Here is a 17,020-nt window from a genome sequence, read left to right on the forward strand (position 1 = left end):
GAAGTGGAGGCTCAGAGAGGCTAAGTGGTTTATCTAAAGTCACACAGCTGGCAAGTGCCGGGAAGGAGATGAGGCCCCAAGTCCTCTGACAATTCACGGGTGCCCTTTCCTCCGGTTTTAGTCTAGCCCTCTCCTTTTGCCTGGTTGATTTTTTCTCCCATCTTGGGCTTTGTCCCTGGAGTGCGAAGCTGTGTGGGAATGACATATGTGGATGAGTCCTAGGGGGAGTGCAGAAGGAGGCTGAAAACTGGAGTATGGCTGTGGGGTGGGGTGGTCCAGGGCAGGCTGTGGCCGGGGGCAGGTGTCAAGGGGATGGTGAGTCAAGTTTTCGCTGTCTCAGTCTCCCTCCCTCTCTTCTGTCTGGTGATTGGAGCTCAGCTGGTGTTTCTGACAAGTCCCCAAGTTATGAGGGAGGGAAGATTCAGTTATGAATACCCAAAGGAGAGTAGCAGTGAGTGTGGGAAGGAGAATGTTGAAGAAATAGAATGGGAATGTTACTGGCTATTGGAAGAGGTATGATAAAATGCAAAGGAGGAGTGGAATGTTGCATTCCAAAAGGAAGCGCGGGGCACACCTTTACCCCATTCATGGGCCTGGGTATATAATAATCGTAGTATTTTATGTTATTGAGAACTTACTATGTGCCAGACACTGTTCTGCATTCTTTTACATGCATCGAAGCACTTCATTCTTAAAGCAACCCTATTTTTATTCCCATTTTACAAATGGGGAATCCGATAGAGAAGTAAATTGCCCAAGGTCACACAGCCAGTAAGCGGCAGAGCCAGGACTCATCTAGGGAGCCCGTGGTTTTTACCCACTGAAGTGACCCTGGTTAGAAAAGGGAAGTAGAGACAGGAAGAGGAACCTGGGAGTGCACAGAGCCCAGCTTTCCTGAAGAGAAATGTAGCCACATTTGGGGGGAAGAAGATTGGTTTGGGAAACCAGGAGACCAGGAGATGAGGCTATTCTGCTCTTTCAGGTGGGTGGCCTGAGAACATTCTCAGGCTTGGCTACACATAAGAATTACCTGGGAAGCTTTAAAAAATCTTATTGCACAGACCCCACTACCAGAGGCTCTGATTTAATTGGCCCAGAGTAGGGTCCGTGCATCAGTATTCCTGAAGAGCCACCCCTAGCCTCGGTGATTCTCACACAGGGCGGATGACCCTCCTTTTCCTCCTTCCATTCTAGCAGGTGTCCTCTGGTCCTTCCTCTGCCTCAGGTGGGACTGACCTCAAAGCCAATAAGAATGGAAGAAGGGCAGCAAAGTCCTGGTGTTCTTCACCATCCCCAAGGAACTTTTCGTTTTGGGGAAGTCCTTCAGTCTAACTGAAATCTCTCTAGGAGTCTCAAAGAGCTTTTTTTTTTTTTTTAATTAAAAGGATGCTCTCTCTGGGCAGGCTAAAATGCTTTTCTGGATGTCCTTTTCCTTGCCTTCTGGGAGAGGCTTTTCCAGGGACTGTAGATGCCCTGAAGGCTCCCAAGAGCTCTACGAACTCCTCTTGCCAGGGAAGAAAGGAACCTCCCAGCTCAGATGCCCTCATATCCTTTTGTTTCTGAAAGGATTACATGTGCCCATTCCAGGTGAGAGGTCCTTTCCTTCCCTCAACCCAGCCCACTCTCCTCCATCCCCCCAAGTCTTATGTCTCTGCTCCCTGTTAACAAGACTCTGACAAGAACTGTAGCCTTGTTTGGTGGTGTAAGATAAGTCACTGCAAAGGGGCATTGTTAGCACAGTGGGGTGGCTGGCCTGGGTTGGGGGCAGGGCGGATGGAAGGTGGGAGATGCTCTTTGTGCTCAGTCCTGGCAGCAGCTTCAGGCTTCCCCTGGGTAAGGGCTGATGGTAGGGACGCCTTCTAGTGCCTGCTTTGTTTTTCCCTTCTTAAAGAGCCAGGGCCATAGCATTGTTAATTTGATTGCACCCTCTTCAGCTTCTTGTCTCCCCTGATTAGCCAAGCTCCACCTGAAGCATGAGATTAATTTAAATTGCATGGAAGCAATCAGTCTCAGCTCTGAGAGGTGGGGAGGTGGCTAGGGAGCTGGGGGTTCATGGGACCCTAGCTATCCACTTCCCATATACATGGGGGACAGAACTGGCAAGAAGTGTGTGTGTGAGGGGGATTGGGGTACGAGTTCTGAGGATGGGGGACCTTTGAGACATGGACTGCAGCCTGTTTCTGCTGCTTGGTGGTCCCGTTTGAGACCCTCAAACTTACTAGGCCTTGTTTTCTCCAGCTATAAAGTAGGATCAGTCAGTTCTTCTCTTGGCTGCGGGGAGTATTTTTTAAGTGAGGTTGGGGAACTAGTTCTCCCCCTGCCTTTGGTCTTCTGCTCTCCCAAGAATGTTGGGAAAATGATAGTAATAATTAAAATAGCTAACGCTTATTGAATGCTTATCATGTGCTATGGACCCCAGTTAGTACTTCACATGAATTATCTCATTAAGTTCACCCCCTCTCCCAACCCCAGGAAGTGAAGTAGTATTTTTATTCCTGTTTTAGAGATGAGAGAACACTCAACTCTGGAATGACCAAAGGCTCCAGCTTCTGAATGACCCTGAACATCAGAATCCTTTCAGAAACAAAAGGAGACAACACCATCTTTATTTACTTAGAAAGTACTTCCAGGTCATTGTCGTGAATACTCTAGAGTTGAGATTGGTGAACTTTTTCTGCAAAGGGCTGGATAGTAAATATTTTAGGCTTTGCAGGCTATAGGTCTCTATTGCAACAACTCAACTCTGTCTCTGTAGCTCCAAAGCAGCCATGGACAATAGGATATGAAGAATGGGCATGGCTGGTTCCAGCCTAAGAAATGGCTGGCTAGATTTGGCCCAAGGCCCATTTTGCTGACTCCTGCCCTAGATAGAGCTCAGCACACAGGTTAGGCTTTTTGACTGTTGACCAAGAGAGAGGTTTTGGTTAGGAGACTGGTTAGATTCGGACAAAGGCAGTTGTAGGATGTTGGAAAGGAGAATATTTCAGCTTCCAGAATTCTGGAAAGCATGGACTTATGGGTAATAAATCGCCGGACATGGGGATTGTTGTGAATTGAATTGTATCTCCCCTGAAGGTATGTCAAGTTGTAACCCCAGTGCCTGTGAATGGTACTCATTTCTGCACAATGACTCTTAGATTCTCCCTTTCTCTCCATTCCTTGCTCGAGATCCTAGTTATCATATCTAGACTTCGGTGCCACTATTTCTATCCAACCTCACCCTCTAATTCCAGGCTGCTCCTCTCCCAACAGATGTTCTCTTCACTGCCTCCCACACAGGCTTCCTACCCTAGCGTGTTTGCTCATGCTGTTCCTTCCACCTGCATGCCCTCCTTTCTTCTCTTTGCCTATCCAAACACTACCTATTCTTTAAGACTCAGCCCAAGTCTCGCTCCCCTAGAAAGCTCTGTCTGATCGCGTCTGTCAACATTGGGGTTTCTCTTCTCTAACCCAACAATGCACATATAAGTGCCAGACCTGTTAGCATGTAATCTTGCCTTGTTTCCTAAAGGTTAGTTTTAGCTTTCTAACTAGTCTGTAAATCCCTTGAGGGCAGGGATGGTGACTTAATCTTGCCCTTCTCTCTCTAAGAACTTGATACCATGCGGGACAAGTTGGGGCTACCCAGGAAGTACATTTATATTGCTTGACTGATCCAACAATATCCTGCCCCATAGTTCAGAGGGGTTTTGATCATAATTGCGGGGCAGTTCTGGGCTCCCCTCTTAGGGAGGGGTCTGAAGGTACTGTTTTAGTCCGCTGCCTGCCTGTATTTTTTTTATCTAGTATACCTAGGCACCCAGTGATAACCCTGACTTCTTGTGACTTAAAATGTTTACTGCCACCTTTTCCTTGGTTGGCACGTATGATGCGTTTAGTTTTGTTATTCATCAGATCTGCTGAAGCTGAATATAGGGAAAGCCTTGAATGACACCTTGAAACCCAGATCCATCTGGAAGCTCTTCTGAGCTCATGGTCAGGGGAACTGACTGCAGGGGTGAGGGTCAAGTGACCCAATGAGGGTCAAGATGTACTTTATGCCACCACTGCTTACAGCCTCTAAGTAGGAGATAAGGGCCAAGATGAGACCTTTGGGTCAGGCACTTTTAAATTGGTAATGGAGTTGCACGGATACTGTTGACCTTTTGAGATCTGTAGGATATCCCACATTCCTTTGGTTTCGACTTGTCTCTTTCTAGAAAACCCTGAAACATCAAAGGCTCTAGCTTCTGAAATGTAGGTCCTGGAACTGGCAACAGATGTCCTGCCAGGTCTCTACTGGCACAGTAGAATGTGACCTATTTGTTGAGCTCTGTTAATGCCTCAGGGGCTGAAGGAAAGGGAGAGAGGGTTGTGACTTCTCCGAACAGAGGAGCAAACTAAGTCCCAGGGAGAGAGAATGACTGAGCCCAGTTTACCCGGGATGTGGTAGGAGAGACTGGGACAAGAAATCAGGACTCCCATTTCCCTGGTCAGGACCTTCCTGTCCCTTAAGCTACCTACTCATTTGGCCTCCTTCGTCCTGCTTAGGGTGGTTAGAGCCTGGGCTGGCCCAGCTTGGCACAGGCCCCCTTGAGGCTGGGCAGGTAAGGCTGATTGATGACCACTACTCAAGTGGAGCGAGAAAGTGATTTGCTATAAGTTCCACAGCTGTACAGGGTCAGCGTCAGCCCTAGGCCAAATGATTCAGAGCTCATGCCTCAGCCCTGCTCTGCTGCCTGCCATTCTGCTTTCCTGTCACCTCTTCCCACTGTTTGCAGATCCAGCATAGGGTCTGTCCCACCTACTCTTCACCCAATCAGGGGCCTCATAAAGGCAGATGGGAGTGCCAGGAAGGTGATCTGTGACCCTACATGTGATTGGACCAAACCTGTGGGCATCAGTCAGCCTGTCAGTCCCCAGCAAGGCAGGCCAAAGTAGGCAGAGGCCTGTGCTCAGCTGAGTGCCAGAGGTGAAATTCCCACAGAGGAAATTCTCACAGGGGAGAGGGAAGCCTGCAAGGAGCTTCAGTCTGCTGAAGAGCAGGACCTAACACCAGAGAACACACAAGGAAACCTCAGGCCAGTTGTTGGGACTCTCTGTACCTCAGTTTCATCTGTGTGCTGAAAGGAGCTTTATAAATATCTGCACGGACATCCTGATCCACATGTTCAGGCTCCATCTGCATTCTCTGCAAACAGCCACCTCTCAGATCTAGGGGCACACTGGTGGCAGAGTCCATCCTTGGGAAGACAGACTGGGGAAGAGGACTTGAAAGGTCCTAGAAGCTCACTCAGGGCATTTAGGCAGGGCATTTCCTGAGTACCCAGAGAATGGTCTAGAAAGGGAGCTGCGGGCTCTGGGAACTCATTTCCTTTGGCCATAGACTCCTTGCCCTGTGGGAAGGGCAGGGGCTGAGAAGGGCAGAAGAGGCCCTCTAGAAGAGGAGCCCCAGTCTCTAGGTCTAAGGGAGCTGCTATTTCTGCCTGACAGGGAGGAGTTTCCTTTGGGCAAACTTGAAATTGGGACCATCTCAGGTCGGTGGATGTATAGTTCTCTATCCAAAGTTTTGCATCCTGACCTCTGCACTATGGACAAATGCTGGCAGGTGATCTGGTCTATCCAGGCCCAGGGCTTCCTTCTGCTTGAGTAGGGCCTCCACTTCCCCAGTCCCCACTTGGCTCTGTTTTCCACCCTCCTGCTTTCCTGTGACTCTGCAGCTGGGTGTGTGCTTGTAGAGGGCTCTTGGATCTGGCTTTAATTGGTCTGACATTTTGTTAAACAAACAAATCAACACTCAGACCATACAACGAACACTTATGGCTTCAATTAACTGTAAGCTTTGCCTTGGCCTAATCATTGACGTCTTCACAAAGTGGAGGGGAGTCTAGGGAATGTACCAGGACCTGTCTAATCAGCTAACCTGTTGCACAAGGGGGTTACCGGTTCCAGGAGACACTGCCATGCATGGGCAGCATCAAAATACAGCCATCCCCTTGCACCCCAGACTAAGCAGCCTGGCTTTGTACCTGCCTCTCGGTGAAGTATTCTTTTTGAAGATGTTTTATTTTTTTCCCCATGTGTCAGTTGGAGGAGGAGTTGTCTCCTCCTTTTGGTCATTCTCATTCTCTCTCTCTCTCACACACACACACACACACACACACACACACACACACACGCACACACACACGCACACACACACACACATTTTAAAAGGAAGAAAAAAGGTAGCCCTGTGGATATGGCATTTTCTTCTGTTAATTATATTTATATTCAACCAAGTTCTGGGAAGTGGTCTGGTGCCCTGAATGGACCACATGCACACTACTAGAATCATAGATTGTCTGAGCTGAAAGAGACCTTGGGATCAGCTAGTAACTAGATTCTAGTCCAAGCCTCTTAATGTACAGATAAGGAAACTGAGGCCCAGAGAAGGGAAGGGATAGACAATGAATCACTGACTGGAACCAGCATCTAGTCTTCTGTCTCTTGCTCTGTGCTCTTTCTATCAAACCATGAGTCCATAGAGGCAGGTTCAGATCTCAGCTAGGACTATATCACCCAATGATCTTGACCCAGTACCTTACCTTTTACTGAGAAGGAACTATTGCCTGCCAACCTCACAGGCAAGGAATGAGAAGAGCTTTAAAAACTGTGAAGTGTTATACTTGTGATGGTGGCAAGGCTGGGTTAAATGTTTAGGCATTCATAGGCTCTGCCAACACCAACACGCTGGGGGTCAGTGAGGAGTGGGGAACAGTGGTACCCAGTTGGTTACCAGCAAGGATGTCTAGGAACTTAGAATATCACTTGCCCCTCTAATATCCCCTTAGCAATCTGGGGCCCCAAGCAAAGGTTCTACATCACAATTCTCTAAGAAGCAGCTCTGGAATCCCAACTCCCACCAGACCTTGGGGCTCCTGGAACTCTGGTTTGATGTCTGATATCAAGAGTCAACTCTCCACAGAAAGATAACATGTAGCTTCCAAAGCCCATAAACACCTGACATTCATTTTCCTTGTCTCTCCTCACTTCACTCTCTTCCAGGTACCACCTCACCAGATGACATTCATGGGCTTTCCTGACTCTGTGCCTTTGTCATGCTTCTTCCTCATCCTGGAATGGAATGATCTTTGTCCCTATTAGTTCTTGTCAAAATCCTTCTCATCCTTTGAGTCCTACTTAGTAGCTACTGCATTTGTGGAGCTTCTCTCGACATTCCCTAATTGGCCCACAAAATTAAAATTGATTACTCTATCCCAGATTCTCTTTGTATCACCTATGTATAGCTTTTAAGACACTTATCGCTTTCTATATTAGAGTTGTTTTAGGTGTATGTCTATCTCCTCTTCAAGATTCTAAATTCTCGGAGAAGAGCAACTGTTTTACTCATCACTAGATTTGCAGCAGCTAAAACTAGTGACTGCTGATTATTAAATGCACATTTTGTGCCAAGTACTGCATTGATTTCTGTAAGTGTACGTGTCACTTAAACCTCACCAATGAGTAGAAAGCATTATAGTTGCAAAGTTACAGAGGAGGAAATCAGGGCTTATGGAGATCATTGTCCAAGATTCCACAGCTAACAAATGCTAATAAAAGCAGAGTCGAGATTTGAACCCTGGTCCATTTGGCTCTAAAGTCCATGCTCCTTAGTCACAGGGTTTTACTGACCCATTTAGTGAGTTCTCAGTGAGAATATGTTGAATTATCATTGGAAATTGTGGGGATCAATGTGTGGATACTCCCCCATTGAAGCCAACCACGAATGTCCAACTTGACACTTGAATACTTTTCATGATGTATGTCTCTTTGACATAGTACTTACTTTCTTTCTTCTACTTGGCCAAAGTGGGGATTAAAGATTAAGGATTACTTTGAGAGTTCACAAAAGTGTGAGGTCTGATGAGGTAGAGCCAAATTGGGTCAACATTTTCCTGAGTGTGTTAGAGGCATTGAAGCAAGTCTGAAAATTGGCTTTGTAAGTGGTAGGTCTTTCTGTGGCCAGCTCGGCAAGTAGGTGAGAGGAGCATTGGTGGTGTGGGGTGTTTGAGATGGACTAAGGGATGACTAGGAATGGCTTTCCCTTGGCAATCCCATTGGCGACCCACATGCCCAGGGGTCTTTCCCTACCTACCTGTGCCCTTTCAATTTAAGTCAGAGTTGGGGGGATGGGAGGAAGTTGAGGGAGAATGAAGGGGGAAAAGGGCAAAGAAGGCGGAGAAGGATGTGCAAGGGGAAGAGCTGAGGGTGGATCCGCTGGAGCAGTATGCCTGTGTAAAAGCAGCAAGAGGCAAATGGAAGTTCCCAGAGAAGATCCGGAGCATCCATGCTCCATCTTTTCAACATTGTCACATTGTCACAGGAGCATCTCTCAGTAGCCAGGTACTGTGTAGCATTGAAGGGCAGTCAGACCCTCCAACTTAAGACAGGGGCTGTGGCCATGCTCAGCCATCCACATTGACTGCCCTCAGGTCTCAAATGCCCTTGGCCCTACTCTTCTGCTCCTGCTGGCATTCAGGAGGGCACAGGGGCCTCTGTCTGACTGGGCAAGTCACTGGGGAGAGTGTGGCTGGAATGGAAAAGGGGTATTTGTGATAGAGAAAGGGTGTGAGGAAAAGACCATCTGAAGGAGCACATATGTGTGAGGGTTTGGAGACCCTGAGTGTGCTGTGGGTGTGTGAGAGAGCACAGAGGGTTCTATGAAGGAGGGGGCGGGGAGCAAGGAGCTAGCAGTGCAGAGAGGCTGTGTGAGGAGTGTGAGAGACACTGTGTAGACAGTGTGTGAGGGAGGTGTGGTGGGTGGGAAAATGTGACCTGGAGGTGTTTGTGAGACGGAGCAGATGTAGGAAAGAAGTGTGCATGTGCCTTACTGGGGAAGGAAGCAAAGGAAAATGACAAGGCAGCTGAAATTAGGACAAGGGGAGGAAAAGGAAGAAGAAGGTCCTACCCATAAGTGATCAGAGTGGTATGAAATTCTCTTGGAAAGAGGGGAGACAGAGGTTAAATCTATGTGTGTGTGTGTGTGTGTGTGTGTGTGTGTGTGTGTGTGTGTGTGTGATTGTATATGCTCATGAGGCTGCCCTAGATTTACAAAATGTGCTTTCTCTGAAAAACTCAGAGTGTTTCATAGCTTCTGCCTGGGAAGTGAGGACAGAACAGAAAAACGCAGGCCCAGAGAGGGTCCCCATGACATCAGAGACAGCCTGATATGAACTGGGTCTTTTCACACACAGCCTACCTTTTGACCACTGCACCACCTGTCACCCAAGGCCTCTCTTTTTCGCAGAGAAACCACGTACCACAAAGCCATGGCCATGCTTGCTCAGTGGAATCCTCTAATCTAGAGAAAAACAGCAACCATGTCCCCCGCTGCCCCCACCAAAAAGTCTGAGAGTTTGGGCTCATCTTTCCTGCTGACAATGGGGAGATAAAGATCGAATACCAAGGATGGTTCCAGACGTGTCTACTATTCCTCTCGCCACACACAGGCAGAATTAGCGAAGTTCTCCCTGGCTGAGGGATGTAGATTGATTGCCTGGTTTTATTAAGGACAAAGTGCTTTTTGATAGTGTGAGGGAAGCGGCTCCCCAGGGCAGGGATTCCGGCACTGAGCTCCCTGAGCATCGATCGCTGGGGTTTCCCTGTCTGGTGCTGAGCTGAACATGGGCTTTGGCAAGTGATAAAGAAACTATGATTCTTAAAGGAAAGAACTCCAGGGAGATGCTGGGCAGACCAATACCAGGCACTGCTCTCAGCAGCCTTTCCTCTACATACCCTGGAGGGCCTAAATTAAGAATAACAAAACTGGTGGCTAAATCTTTGCAGGCCTACTGGGTGCCAGTTACCATACTAGTTGCTTTACACATATCATCTGACTTACTCTTGACACAAAACATAACAGGTAAGGCAGTTATCACTCTCATTTTGTATATCAGGAAAATGAAGTACAGGGAGGCCAACTAATCTCATCAAGTCCACAGTAGTTACAACATGGAGCCCAGATTCATACTGGGGTTGGTCAGATGCTAAAACTCAGGCTTTTCCCACCATCCTCCATGACTTGTATCCATTTCCTGACTTAGGGCCAGATGAACACTGCCCTTCTGATGTGATTCCTCGGGGCCTATTATACAGACCCCTAAAAGTATAAAGGGGTAGACTCACCCAGTAGGAATATCTGTGTGTGACTTAACAGAACTCAGGGTTATTCTGGGCTTCCAAGGCCACTGAGGCCAGCTCCATGCCTGGGGATTTATAAGCCATTGATATAGCACCAAGTTACCATGAATTGTATTGCTGTTTCAGTTTTTCTGATGCATCTTTCTCTTTCCATGATCATTTTCTGTGTTATTCACACCAATATGGTGGGGCGGGTGGGCTGGAAATGAACCTCTAGCTCGGGTGAGGAAACCGAAGCCCAGAGAGGTAAAGTGACTTGTAGAGTCACGTAGCCCCTCAGGTAGATCTGGAATTAGAACCCATAGGTTTTCTGACCATAGGCCTTTCTCCTACATTATGTATGTGATATTCTTCCTTGTTAAGTCACAAATAGGTTATATATAAGAAGGTGTGAATTAAGTAACAGAAATAAATTGTTCAATGTGACTATTCGGATAGAATTGCCAACATACAGATCAAAGTAAATGGGAAGTCACATGATCCATGAGCAAATCATGACTAGAGTGGGGTGATCTGGGGCCATTCAGGGCGAGGCCATTATTTAGATGACAGTGTTTTCGAGTTCCTCATTCGAGGTTCCCAAGTGCACCTCTGACTAGAAATCCTTCCTGCTTCCCTTTCACAGTTGGAATGATGAAAACCAAGAGGGGAGGCAGGGTGAGTGCAGAGATGGGCCTTGGCCTATGACCAGGGGGTGCTGGGAGGACCACACAGGGGCAGGACTCACTCTTGACAGTGAGGAACATGGACTTGCTGATGTCGGTGCCCACGCCGTTGCTGGCCTGGCAGAGGTAGTAGCCGATGTCCTCTTCTAGGACGTGGCGGATCAGCAGTGAACTGTTAGGCAGGATCTGGATGCGGCCAGTGAGGGGCACCGGGTGGTACTGTTGGGGGTTCCCACTTCCTAGAAAGAGGCAGTGGTTAGGAAGGCTGCTGTCTAGGCTAGTGGTGGATTGGAATGCCCCCAAAGAATGGCCCTGATACCTTTCACTTGCTGATCTAGGACCATTTTGTAGCATTCCCAAAGTAATGAGAGCTCACGCAGCTCCTATTTCCTGGAAAGACCTGCACAGAGGGCTGGTCTTGCCCCAGGTCTGAGTAAGGAGATGGAATTGGGGGCCTCAGCTCAATGCTCACCTTGGCATTGAGCTTCTTCGGGTGAATCCTCAGAAAGGATGAAAGAGTTGTGTTCGGGACACTTGGCAACAGGCAAAGGGAAGACTGAACAGTCAAATGGCAGTTGCCTGGTCTTAGGTGGCCAGGCCTAGGAAGGCCAGCCACCCTTCCAGAGGGGGCTTTGGGCACACCCTCCCATTTCCCTAGTGTCAGCCCTGGACATGGTCCAGGCAAGAGGTTGGCATGGGGCTTAGTTAGACACCAAATGCATCCTTGAGATGAAGTTGGTCTCCAAGAAGGACCAAGATCCCAGAATAACTGGTGAGAAGCAGTGGCAGGTGAGACTCAGGGACCCTAGAGCAGGGGGTGGGGTGGAGTGAGGAAAGCAGAGTACACTGAGTTCTAGGGTTGGAGGGGGAAGGAGAGAGGTTGATCTGTAGGGAGAAGAGGAAATTTAGAGTCACTATGACAGCTGTCCCTTGTCCATGGACCCCTGTGGTGGCTAAGGATGATCTCCAGATCATGTATAACTCGGGGTCTCCTTAAAGCTTGGAACCTAGGGTTCCCACCTGGAGCTAGGAGTCGTGTACAGAAACTAAACCAAAGTCTTATCAGCATTCTTCACCCCGCTCCCTGGCCACTCAGAGTTGCTGGCTGGTGAGGGGCTTACCTTTGGCATGCTTCCACATGACCTTGGGTGGGGGGTAGCCATCCACCGAGCAGTTGAGCACACCAGCTTTGCCATAGATGCCATCCTGGTTGTTGGGCTGCACCACAAATCGAGGGGGCACTGCAGAAAATGGGAAGGTGGGAGAAACAGATCATATCAGTCTCTGATAGGTCTTCTGGGGCTTTGGGCCCTTTCCATTCAACGTCAGCCCCCCATGGACTATTCTAAATTGGGAACGGGCAGCTCCAAAACCAGAGATGCTGAGAGCTTTTGCTGAATACTGGGTTGGGAGTTGGGAGTTCCGAGTTCCAATTCTGATTTTGCCAGTGACTGAGCAAGTGTCTTCCCCTCTCAGGGCCTCAGTATCCTGGTCTGGAAAGTAAGGGGTTTGAATCTCTTAATCTTTAAGGCACCTGTCAGAGCCAACATTCCGTAAGCCTGTGATTCAAACCTGAAATCTAGAGAGACTTTTAGCAGCAGACAGAGCTGGACTCTCCCTCCCCTGCCACTGTACTGTCTCTGCTCACCACGCACGATGAGCTGGCGCTCCCGGCTCACAGTGGCTGCTGCGTTGCTGGCGATGCACGTATAGTTGCCATTGTGTTTGAGAGAGACGCTGGAGATCTGCAGGGAGCTCATGAACTCCTTGCTCTCAATGGTCACGCCTGAGCCTGAGATGATCACCTGTCCGTCCTTCCTCCAGGTGATGCGGATGGGCATGTCCCCCGAGGACACCACGCAGGGAATGTAGAGCAGCTGGCCAATGGAGGCAGGCGGGAACTCAAAGGGCTGGATCAGAGGGGGCACTGGGAAGGCAAAGGGAATGCTGCTGTCAACCCCCCTACTCTCCCTAGCCTGGCCAGTAGCACTGCCTCACCCCCCTTACCCTTGGGCTTCTCCCGACCCTGGGGTGGGCTGTGAATAGTGTTCCCCTTGGTCTCTTGTATGTACAGAATCTCTTGAGGTACCCTGCCATTGTCCCCTGACTCCCGTCCCCCTTCCCACCCACGCCTGTACCCAATGTCTCTGTTTGGGGCCTTGGCTGGCCTGCATTAATCCTGATCTTTATTCAGACTTGTCCTAGAACTTGAATGGTGATGCTTCATGTGCTTCTTGACTCTTATTTGGCTGCTCAGCTTTCACTCCAAGTTCCCTGCTGTTCTTCAGCACCCCTATGCCCACTGTCTCAACCCAGAGATACCTCTCACAGCTCTCTGGGGGGCTGAGGTCCATAGGGATGATGTGACCCAGATGGCAGGGGAAGAAGGCCGGTGCGGAGACTCTCCCCCATGCACACCCCATAGCTGCTCATCTAAAACGAGGGTGCTGTACTCTGGTCTCCTCCTGCAGAGGTCCACCACCCACCAGCCCTTTGCATTGTCATCAGGTGTTAGGGCAGATGAATAGAAGCTTCCAGCACTGGTTATGTCAGTTGCTGTATCTCACAGACCATCTCAGTGAATCCTCCCATCAATGGTGTGTGAGCTTAACCGTCTCAATTTTATAGACGAGAAAACTGAGGTTCAGAGCAGAGAAGTAATTCACCCTAGGTCAGTGGTCCCCAACCTTTTTTGGCACCAGGGACCAGTGCTCCTGTGAGAATCTAATTAATGCCTGATGATATGAGGTGGAGCTGACATGGTGATGCTAGTGCCGGGGAGTGGCTGTGAGTACAGATGAAGCTTCGCTCACTCACCCGCCGCTCACCTCCTGTTGTGAGGCCCGGTTCCTGAAGGGCCACAGGCAGGTACTGGTCTGTGCCCCAGGGGTTGGGGACCCCTGCCCTAGGTCACCCATCTCATAATAGGTGACAGTGGGATTTGAGATCTAATCTGTCTGTTCCCCAAGTCCAAGCTCTTTCTTTCGTGCGGCCTGGTTGCCTCTCTGAGAGACTCCCAAACATCCCCAAAGCAGAGATCCTTTTGTTTCATAAGTGAACACTCCTTGGGTGGCAGGAAAGAGCAGAGAGGGTGCCCTGTCATCTGCAAGACAACCAGCTGGTTAGACTCATTTGGCTAAACATCCATACAGCCTCCTTCTCCACAGAGATCCAGCTTACTCTCCCCTTCCCCCTCTGCCCACATCTCAGCCCCTGCGGGGAGGGAGGGGCTATCTGAAGACTGAGCTGCTGTGGGAGGGATCCTCCTTTTTCAGCGCTGGATAGAGCGTCAGCCATTATCTTTATGATAACTCAATTAGGCCACAGTGACTTTTCCAGCAAGTGGGGGGAAAAGAGAGAGAAGGAGACAGACAATTAGCTTAACAAGGATGAGCACCCAATAGATGAGATCTCCTTTCTGGAGTCAAATAATTAAATTACAAGGCTGTCCAAAGTCCTCTGGCCTTCTCCCAGGCACTAGCCCCAACCCTCCTGGGAAGCCTGTTACTCTCTATGCTAGGCTCACCTAGAGTGGCCACAGTGGTGGACAAACCCTGAGGAGAAAAGGATGGGTGGCTTCTTATGTATGTCCAAGGTTCTCCCTGCAACCCATGGATTTTCAGGGCTCAGTAGGGAGCTGCCCATGAAGAGTGGCCAGGTGTGGACATGGAAAAACCCTTGGAAGCCCTTTGGGTGCCTGGGAAAAGTCTTGATCAAGAGCTCTGGGTCCAGAGGAAGTGACATTTAGGGGGGATGTTGCCTCCATGACCTATGGGATGAGAGCCATACCCCTCAGCAGAGCCCTTAACTGACCTTCTCAATGTTGTCCCCCACCTTACCCTTCACTCCAGCCACAAGGGCTCCATCAGTGCCCATGGCTCCAAGCCTCAGACTGTGCCTGGGTGAACACAGCTGGGCATTTGTCCTCCTTATCTCCTCCCACATGTGCTCCTGGCCCAGTGGCTGGCTTTTGACCTATCTCATTCCAGATCCACCTGTGCCCAAATCCAGGTCCTAAGTCCAGTCAAGTTTCTTGGGGCTCTGTTCATTGTCTGGATCCCTCCATCCCAATCTCCGGCTGCCTCTGCCTCCCGGGTTGGGGCCTCCCCAGTATTCTGAGTGGTTTGCTGGGTCTTGGATATCCAGACAGAATTTTCTGGAACCCTGACTCTAGCAATGGCTAAATGCCCCTTGTTGATTCCTCTGTTGGGCTCTGATGAACCAACCCCACCCCAACTTGTTTTGGTGCCTAGATCATATCTAGGCCTCTGGCATCCTTGGACTTTTTGGTGGAATTGTTGCAGAGACCCAGATCTACCTCCCAGTTTGTTTCCTGAGGCTCAGCAGAGCCAACTCTGGTCCAGGCCTCGCCCACAAAAGTCTAAAGCTAGAGCCCACAGGCTTCTGGGAAGCCCTCTCAGACCATAGTCTGAAAGCTACCTCTTTTGTGAAGCCTCCCCCTGGCCTTGCACAGTCCTGCAGCACCTGGTCTATGCCTTGGGGGTGCTGATCATGTGGCAGTGGGGTAGCTTTTGCATTACCACCTTCCCTGGGAGTCTGGGTGCAACTTTAGGGCAGTAACTAGGACATATTGACCTGGCAAACTGGAGGAGCCCAATAAATTTTTGTCAGGTAAATATAGTAAATGAAAATAACATATATCTGGATATAACTTCCTGGATTGATCTTAGAGGTCTACCTGTGAGGTGGGCAAGGATTGAGGAGAGCACAGGATGTGGGTTCATCCAGAAAAAAAGGGGGGGGCTCTATGGTGTTCCTCAATATGCTGTATTTATGCTAAAATTTTAGAGCTGAGAGCTTCTCCCTTGGTCCTTCCTTGGGGTTAGGCCCTTGCTGTCCTAGCAGTAGAGTCAGCTCTTTTGATTTAAGAGCTCTATGGACAAAGGGAGAGTCACAGTAGTGATGAGGGGCTGCAGATGGGGGACGTGTGGGCAAAGCAAGGAGCTGAGAGGTTCTGCCTAGGGAGTGGGGCCTGAGGGGCTGCCAAGTCTGCAGGGCATGCCCTAGGGATGGATGGTCACAAGGATGTTTCCAGTGAGGGACGAGTAAGTGGAGAGCAATACATTGAAATTAGGCAGGAAGATTTAGCTCAAGCAAGGGGAAGACTCTTGCGGTAAGAAGAGATTTAAGTAATGGAACAAGTTACTAAGGCAGGTTAATTCATTAATTAACTAATTCATCTAATATTTATGAAATGCCTGCTCTGTGAAGGCATTATGCTCTGTGTGGGCTCGAGAAAGTGGGAACATGCTTAAAATACAGATAGAACCTCAAGAAGCTTATCATTTGCTAGGGAAGGGAAGGTATTAACCTCAGTGATTATTGGACAATTACCACCTGAATATATAGACGCTGAACTCTGAGCAGAGAGAGGTGTTGCCTGAAGGAGCTGGCATTTGGATTGAGAGTTAAAACATACACATATGAGATATATATATATATATGTAAGAGAGAGGGAAAAATTTGAGTCAAAAGGCAGAGGCCAACTAGGGGCCGTCATTCTCTCTGGTTTTCAAATATAACATTGATGGCCGTTTGAGAAACTACTGAAGAAGAGAGTTGTCGACATCTATCCTGGGGAATTAGACATTCACCTGGACTGGCCAGAGCCCTCTAGAGCATTACCTACCTGTGTGGGGCAGATGACCAGATGACTTCCCTGAGATCCAAGGCAGGCTCCTGGCTCCCCTCCATCCTCCACCCTCTGTCCCTGCTGTGGGTTGACGGGCAGGTATGATCACGTGGCTGATCAGTATCCCTTTAGGAACTCTCTGGTGGGAGTCCTAGGGGCCAGAGCTGCTCACAGAATTCCTCGGCTCTGGAATAGCATTCTGACAACCCTATAACTATGGGCACCCGAGGACAGCCTGCGGGGAGAAGAAAGCATAGGGATCCTGGCTCCTTCGCTGGCTTGCTGAATACTAGGAGGAGTGCTGTGAGTGAAAGGACCAAGAAGCATGCTGTGGGTCTCTGAAATGTGTCTGTGGGCAGCTGCCTGGATGTGGGGCCACTTTCTGACCTGTGAGTCAGCAGCACCTTTCCCAATAAGGTGGACATGGGCTAGTTGAATGTGTGTAACTATTTCCACCCCTGGGGATAAAAAGCATTGTCAGCAGCTGGGGGATCTGACCACCTTTGTCTTAATGTTGATGCTTTAGTGCTGACTGCAGCCA

General features: G+C 49.2%; 1 protein-coding gene across 1 annotated transcript in view; it reads right to left on the reverse strand.

Moving 5' to 3' along the window:
- Window positions 1–17,020, reverse strand: part of DSCAML1 (DS cell adhesion molecule like 1) — a 324,128-nt gene that overhangs the window by 55,376 nt on the left and 251,732 nt on the right. The window contains exons 9-11 of the mRNA XM_039888022.1: window positions 12,475–12,753; window positions 11,948–12,067; window positions 10,889–11,065 (exon numbers count right to left, since the gene is read on the reverse strand). Coding sequence (XP_039743956.1) covers window positions 10,889–11,065; window positions 11,948–12,067; window positions 12,475–12,753 — 576 coding nt within the window. The remainder of the gene's footprint in view (window positions 1–10,888; window positions 11,066–11,947; window positions 12,068–12,474; window positions 12,754–17,020) is intronic.

This window comes from Pteropus medius, unplaced genomic scaffold, assembly GCF_902729225.1.
Source record: "Pteropus medius unplaced genomic scaffold, Ma_sr-lr_union100, whole genome shotgun sequence".
Classification (NCBI taxonomy): domain Eukaryota; kingdom Metazoa; phylum Chordata; class Mammalia; order Chiroptera; family Pteropodidae; genus Pteropus; species Pteropus medius.